Genomic DNA, 7,608 nt, shown 5'->3' on the forward strand with positions numbered 1-7,608 from the left:
CGAAAGTTTATTTGGAAAGACAACATATTCTTAGTATCTTTGAAGTCGATCTTGGATCAATTGGATTGTTACTCTTGGGATGGATTGATACTCAAAGGAAAGCAGGCTTAGAGCAATTCCCGCTCGAGATATCTCATCGAATCCATCTCTACTCTTATACCCTGTTATCGCTTCTGATTGTCTGCTGCCTTCGATTGGTGTAATAATACCCTATATTGACAATTTTATGGCAACAGGGCATAAAACAGTTTCCATGACAGCTTGGCAATGACTTCATTTGGATTATAATCCAAACACACAAAAGCACACCCACACATACACATGCACGACACACACATATGCATATGAAACAGGCGCGTATCTGTTTGTAAATGCGACAAAAAAAAAAAAATCTGTCTGTTTATTAAAATTCAGCTTGTCAATTTGCCAGACCGTGCGAAAAACGCATAATATTTACTCTGGAGTATATAAATATTTAAATATATCGTTGATTTTCAATTCGATTGCAATTTCATAAGTTTTTGTTGCGTTTTTGCGCTGTTTGCTTTTAGTGCTGTGCCGCACAATGGTGCGTATGCGCAATTATCGTTGTGAGTCCTGTTCGTGTTGTTTGCTCACTTACTCAAACAGCAGCATAAAACTCAATTACGCTGTGGCTAAGCTACTCTAATGGCAAATTAAAGCGAGAATCAGAGCAGCAACAACAACAGCAACAACTGCAACAACTGCAACTGCATTTGATTCCTCCGGCCAGTTGACTCTGAGGCATATGTGGCCAACTGTTGTTGGCAGCTACACAAGTTGGCCATAATGTGCAACCACCAACACCTAAAACGATGATGGCAACCACAGCTGCCTCAACAATCCCAGCCGCATAAGCCCCACCGCCCAGCACCCTCCACCGCCCCTCGTGCTGTCTGTCTTTTGTGGCTCCCATTTCGATGTCTGCTGCTGCCGCTTCTTTAGCTGAGTGTTGCGTGTTGCCGCTGCCAGTTTTCCGAAATGACATTGCCACTTTTCCGGGCGAGCTGATAATGATGATGGCAGAACATTTGGCCAAATCAATTTAAGCAGCGCGCGTGAGCGTGTTCATGGGCGTGGCTATAAGCGCTAATGTCAATGGCTGAAACGTCTATCAAATTTACGCCCTCCAAATTGGGGCACTGGGAATGGAACTCGAAGCTAGCTGGCTGAAAGCGCAGCAGTTCAAACTGAACTGAAACTGATTTTAATTGAATAAATTTGGCGTTGGTTATGTGTGTGACAGCCGAACCGCAAAACTAAAGTTGAATTGAATAGGGAGATGCAAGTGTCCGGTCTGAAATTGAGCTGACAGCGAACACCTGAGTAGAGACTTAAAGGTATATTGATATATTTAATGGGTGCAAGTAAATGCGGCAAGTGTAAAAATCTGCAAAATATATATGTACAAACATATAAAACGAATCAACGAACTATAAGTATTTTTAGCTCGTTTTAAAGGCTGAGCATTCATATAAACGTGTTTACATGTATTTAATATATTTAATAATAAATTACATCAACCTCCACGTCGATTGACAGCAGTATTACAAATATAATATCAACGCCCACGAACATCTGTCAACGCTCGCTTAACTTTCGCATGAGGCAATAAAAAAAGCGTTGCCTACTTTCCGGTGCGGTGTTAAAAAACGTTTTCCTGTGCCGCCATTTTGTTTTGTGCTTGGGGGTTTGCAGCGTTAATTAAACGCACCAAGCAAAAACTCATCAACGCATTAACTATGACGTCAGGGCGTGCAACGCTGCACTGCCTGCTCTAACTGTTTGTGCATTCCACTTTGATTACGCGTATTTGCATGCGGCGCCCCGCCTCTCTCACTCCATCCCCCTTCGTTTTGCCACACAATATGCTTGGGCAAATATTTGTCGTGGATAAAGCACGCAGCGCCACCTGCTATGGAATGATGCAAGTTATTGCCATATGAGATATTCATATTGATTTTGAATGCATTGCATTCAATTTGAGAAGCTGGAATCATTCTACGCATTGCTGAGAGCGTGAATTAAAGCGAAAGCGTGAAACCAAAACCGATGTCGCGGCATTTGAACGCAACGTAATTCTTTGCGGTCAAGTGGACAAGCAAACAGTTTCATAAATAAATTTATAGCGAATGTCGCGCTCTGATATAATTAATGTGGCCCATTTGTCGGTGCGGACATTAAGGCGGCTATTTAAGCAACTGAATGCCAATTGAACGCACACACGACGCACAGGCGGCGATGCGACGTCAGCACCAAAAAACAGATGAACCAACGGCCGGGAGCGCACATGAAATATTACAGAAGTCGAGCGCACACAGAGGCGACAGCGTAACCAAGCAAGTGACGGCATTATAGTTTGATTTACGCACCCTACGCTGGGAAAAGGAGAAAAGCGCATAGGAACATTAATGACACAGCAAATGCTATCCGTTGGCAATAAAGATTGCAATTCGATAAGGAAACCTGCGTAAACACGTGCGTGTCCTTAATTAGTTCTTAGATCTGGTCAATGACAAACAGGATATCAATTTTTTATTTCTATACACAATAATGTCAGCGTCACCTGTATAAGCATTTCTTATTAACAAAGCTCTTTTAATTTGCTAATTTAGCACTTGCATTAAAATCCAAATGGATCGAAGTATACGACGAGTATATAAACATTCGACCAATTCTATGGCCAAGGCGAACTTACGCTTTTTAGGTCTTTTACTCGCGACACGTGACAAAACCAAGTGCTGGAAATCATATAGCCATAAATTCTCGCAATAAACATGCAGTTAAAGTCCTTAATCTTTAGGGTCAATAAATTTCCACATATGATTTTGATACATTTCCCGTTTTACTGCTTTCCAAATGCAATTGCAGTGGAAGATTGTAAAATACGTTGAAATGAATGTTATAAGCAACAATTTGGTTGTATCCATTTTTTATGTCTTGCATTTATTTATAAGAAGAAGAAATATGTTGGCCTGCATATTCATTAACGTAGCAGTCGCATTTATCATATATATATTTATAAATATATATATATATGGGGTTGCACTCACTTGATTGCATGTATAATTATGTGTATGTATAATTTGATGTTGTGTTGTGAGTGTGTGTGTATAAGTGTGTTTGTAGGTGTAGGTGTTGGTGTAGGTATCGGTATATAGCATTAATGGGTAGTCTCAATAATGATCTCGTGCGTATCCAGATCGGGCACCGAAAACTTCATCGGCAAGTAGTCATCCGCATGCATATGCGACATTTGATTAACCTCTATCTGGGAGCGTTCATGATCGACATGGCACTTGCCCTCATGCTTCTCATAGTCGCCAAATGTTTCGAAAATGGCACGGCAAATCATGCACTCAAAGAAGCTTCTACAAAGGCAAGAGAATAAGATTAGATTAGGTTACTCAGAGATCATTTTCTCTTACGGTTTCTGCTCAGCCTCTAGACGCTCCCGTGCTAGGGCCGTTGCCTGTTGTATTGCACCGGGCACATCGACATCGACGCCCTCTTTTATGTGTGACTGCAGATGACGCTTGAAGTTGGAGAGCTGTGTAAAGCCCTTCTCACAATAGTTGCACTGATACGGCTTGGCATTCAAATGGCCCAGCTTATGCTTCTTGAGGTTGACCAATTGCGAGAAGTAGCGGCCACAGCGCTGGCATCGAAACGGCTTCTCGCCCGTGTGTGTCATTTTGTGGCGTTTCATATTGCTTTGCTGGGTAAAGGATTTATTGCAAAAGGTGCACTGATATGGACGCTCGCCGCTGTGTACGGCATAGTGTCGCTGCAGATTGACAGCCTGTGCAAACGCCTTCGAGCATATGTTACATACAAAGGGACGCACATCGTTATGGACCTTCATGTGGCGATCCAGATTGCCGCTGTTGCAGAAATTTTTGGCGCACAGTTTGCATTCGTAGGTAGTTTTGTTATGATTGTGCACCTCCTGACGATGGAGCGTTTGATCGCGTTTACTTTTAAACGTCTGCGGGCGGGCCAAAAGGAATATATCTTGTAGATAATATGTTAAAGTGAACTCTATGACAGGGAAACTTACGCGGTCGCAACGTTTGCAGCTAAACTGATTGACTACTGTCTCATCGAATTCCACCGGGATGCCCGCCATTTTGGGCGCTGCTACAACATCGATCCGATGCGGTTTTAAATCCTGAATCGTACTTATTGGAAATAACAGATCCATATAGAGTACAAGTGTACTAAAACTTACTTTGAACTCCCTAAATTATATGTAATTTTTTCGCGTCTTGTAGAAAAGTCATATGGTAGTAGCGATGTGAGCTACATATCAATACATCGTACTATCGGTATAGTGCATATTGAACTTTATCGAAGATATATCGATAATTAATCCAACATATCCACATTTTACAATGTGCGAAAATTTAACACTTTTTGTATAAATAACCATATATTTTATTAAAATATAAATTTATATACATAATGCATATATAATACATAGAAGTAATCAAAACATATTCTAAAGAATAGTAAATAATTAACTCCCATATGACAGGCATGACCTCTTGTCGCATCATAAAATTAATACTTTATGTACAATTTGTAAATATATTCTATAGTCTTGTAATATATTAAACAGAAATTCAAGAAGTACTAGTACTAGTATTAATTTTAAGACGAATATATGTGGCGCAACCTTCGCCGTGCAATATGCTTGACAAATACATCAACAGGGATGCATCTCGTAATCAGCTGTTCTGTTACAACTTGTATAGCGCTGTTAATGAACTAATGTTATAGCTTATCTAGCGGCTGCAATGTCTTTTTCTCCTAGTATTATTGTAAATACAAACAAATATTTAACATAAAAATATAATGAGGATAATTTATTAACAAACTGCATTTACCAAATCTATATTTCAAACCAAAAAGAGTAAATATGTCAATTTCCCAGCACACTGGCTTACCACTGTTAACAACAGTGGTAGCAATGCTAAATTTTAGGGGTGACCACATATTCTCATTAGTGTTGGTTTGGAACAAAAACTAAACAAGAAGAAGAATAATTAAGAGGAACACAACTCCTGGCAGCTACAAATGCTGAGATAACTAAGAATTTTGTATTGTTTTGTGAAGAAAGAGACGTGTTACCTAGTGCAATGGCCACGTATTCCAATGCGCACTGGCTCCTCTCGCACATACGCAACTCATTCATCTCCACAGATGATACGGGCATATGCGAGACCGTAATGCTGAGCGACGATATGCCCAAGCATTATTTGCGGAAATTTCAAACTGCCAACCCAGCGATGGAAGCCTATAGACGCAGCCATCGAGCCGCGCAGCAGCGTAAATCGCAAGTTCCCAAAACTCCAGACACTGCCACGCCTATGCAACGAACTGCTCCATTGCAGCATATGGTGCCACCGCGAATAGCGGATCCGCCGCTGCAAGAGGTCGATTTCGTTTGCTACCCGGGACTCGATCTGAGCGATGACGAGGATCTAGATATGTCGACGCATTCGTTTGACATACAAATGTATCCCGAAGTGGGCGCCCATCGGTTTCGCTCGAATACAGCACAGAAACTCGAAAAACTGGATATAGCCAAGCGCAAAGCGGCGCGAATTAAAAGCGTCAACTACAATGAGGAAGTGGTCCCGCCGGATCGCAAAGATTTCTTCAAGCGAAAAGTGCTTAACGAACAACCCATTGATAAGCCCTCCACATCAGCCGCCGCTGCAGCGGCTGCGGCAGCGGCAGCAGTACGAGCAACAAAAGTGAGCCGAACGGAAACAGCCAGCGATGATGAAGTTTCCGAAGGTCGAGTCAGGAGCAAGCTGTCGGAGCAGCTAGCCAGAAGTCCGAAACAGGCACAGAATCGTTTCATTGAGTATGCGCGCTTCGATGGCACCGCCCAGGTGGGGATGCCCACGAAGCGAATAAATGTTTATGTAAATATGCTGCCCGAGCCGGAGCGCAATTACCCGCTCAAGATCTGTGTGCTATCTACGGCGAAGATCATAGAGGTCATTGGCCTGGTTTGCTACAAGACTACCCTACAGTATCCAGATGCAGTGCAGCTGCAATCTGTGCAGCATTATGCATTGTATATGACGGAGGACAACGATGACATGGATGATTTCCCGCCACTAGACAATCGTGAGCCATGCTCCAAATTTGGCTTCTCGCATTTGACTTTGGCCGAACGAAGGCCCTTGGCGCCCGTCACCCGCATTGACTATCACAATCAGCTGGGCACAAAGTCCATGACATCCGAGGAGGATAAGGCGGCAATGGCGGATGCTGCACTGCATGCCCTGCAAAACATCAATTTAAATGGCGATGTGCCGGATGCGGGCGGAGGAGACAGTCCGCCGGATCATGTCAAGGAGTATGAGCAGCGCCTGCTTAATCACAATGATATGCTGGAGGCACCCATGCATCGCACCTATCGAGTCAGCATCATCGGCAGACCCTTCTTCAAGTATGATGCGACGCTGGCCGTCTCAGGGGAACGCATTGAGATCGATCAGCTCAATAACCATTTCTTTATGCATCGGAAGCCTCTGTCGACGCCCATTGACTTGGTGGCGCACTGCGAGATTGTGGACCAGGGACAGCAGAGGGCGATGCTGCGCATTTGGCTAAAAGCTAACTCTTCCATCAGCCTGCCCATTAGTTGCACCTCGGCACCCAGCATGACGAGCATCACGAGCGGGAACGGTGTCTACTCACCTGCCAATTCGCGTTCCCCGTGGATGCACTCTAGTTCACGGTTCGGCGTTACCACCATATCCAACATTCGTTTCAAGCACTATGACTTCGTTACGGACGTGCATACGGCGGAGCAGATACGCAACAAACTGAACTGCATACTGGAGATGCGTGCCAGCGATGTACGGCGCGAGTTCCTGCTGCATCGCGAACGGAAACAGAAGCAGCTGGCCAAGCGCCAGCTAAAGTTGTAGTATTGTGTTCCTATATTGCTGGCCAGGCTGGGCCGCCTCGCCTCGGGTTGTTCGGTGTGCCGCCTAGCGTGCAATAGACGCAACTCTTGAGGCCAAACTACTTTTGTTTGTCGTTGACCGCCGGCTAATTAAACCGCTCCCACTCCTTCCCTCCTCTCACTCTCTCCCAACTCCAATTTTCCCGCCTAGCTTCCTCCATACATCCGTTGAAGTTGTATTTTAGTTGCTAACCTAAAGAGGCGTGTGCTACACACGTTTCGCATAGCCTATAAGTATTTATTGAAACACTTAAGTAACTAAAAACCAATCCGAAGTGCAAAATGAAAAATAAATAGCATCAAAGTTCACAATTATGCTGAAAGACAAACACTCTGCTATCAGCTTCCACTCAATTACTGTAAATTGTGTAATATTAGCAACAATACACACACTGAGACTAGCGCCTTCGTCTATAACTGCAATCGACCTACCCAGTCGGCTCAAAGAGCATTCTGTGCATCATGAAAACAGCAGTGAGCTGCTCACACAATACTGACTTCCCATACAGACGCCGTTGGAAAGTGCATTAGGTTCAACTGGACTACTCACAATAATAACAACAACAACAACTCAAATATTGACGAGTGACGGAATA

The 7,608-nt window shown here is 43.5% G+C and overlaps 2 protein-coding genes and 1 long non-coding RNA gene across 4 annotated transcripts in view; 1 reads left to right on the top strand and 2 right to left on the bottom strand.

The window, feature by feature from the left end:
• The window catches only part of LOC149268464 (uncharacterized), a 73,511-nt gene that overhangs the window by 39,525 nt on the left and 26,378 nt on the right, over positions 1–7,608 (bottom strand). The gene's annotated exons all lie outside the window — the stretch shown is intronic.
• On the bottom strand, positions 2,937–4,394 carry LOC108616952 (uncharacterized). 2 transcript variants are annotated; one of them, XM_018012490.2, is made up of 4 exons: positions 4,253–4,394; positions 4,082–4,192; positions 3,450–4,009; positions 2,937–3,392 (listed from the first exon to the last, which is right to left on the bottom strand). In XM_018012490.2, exons 2-4 carry the CDS (start codon positions 4,148–4,150, stop codon positions 3,185–3,187), a joined length of 837 nt encoding a protein of 278 aa, XP_017867979.1. In that variant the 5' UTR covers positions 4,151–4,192; positions 4,253–4,394; the 3' UTR covers positions 2,937–3,184. The 2 variants fall into 2 exon arrangements, with proteins under 2 accessions (XP_017867979.1, XP_017867978.1); XM_018012489.2 differs by having other exon boundaries at positions 4,082–4,332.
• Positions 5,021–7,341, top strand: Sin1 (SAPK-interacting protein 1). Its single transcript, XM_018012484.2, has one exon. It carries the CDS (start codon positions 5,163–5,165, stop codon positions 6,972–6,974), a length of 1,812 nt encoding a protein of 603 aa, XP_017867973.1. The 5' UTR covers positions 5,021–5,162; the 3' UTR covers positions 6,975–7,341.

This window comes from Drosophila arizonae, chromosome 5, assembly GCF_054131065.1.
Source record: "Drosophila arizonae isolate 15081-1271.41 chromosome 5, UAZ_ARI_1.0, whole genome shotgun sequence".
Lineage (NCBI taxonomy): Eukaryota > Metazoa > Arthropoda > Insecta > Diptera > Drosophilidae > Drosophila > Drosophila arizonae.

Bases quoted from the DNA above. Each gene is read 5' to 3' on its own strand.
- LOC108616952 (XM_018012489.2), bottom strand. From the start codon at position 4,225: ATGGATCTGTTATTTCCAATAAGTACGATTCAGGATTTAAAACCGCAT. The intron at 4,010-4,081 runs GTAAGTTTCCCT...GCCCGCCCGCAG, and splicing joins GCTGCAAACGTTGCGACCGC to ACGTTTAAAAGTAAACGCGA. The intron at 3,393-3,449 runs GTAAGAGAAAAT...TTGCCTTTGTAG, and splicing joins CTAGAGGCTGAGCAGAAACC to AAGCTTCTTTGAGTGCATGA.
- Sin1 (XM_018012484.2), top strand. From the start codon at position 5,163: ATGGCCACGTATTCCAATGCGCACTGGCTCCTCTCGCACATACGCAAC.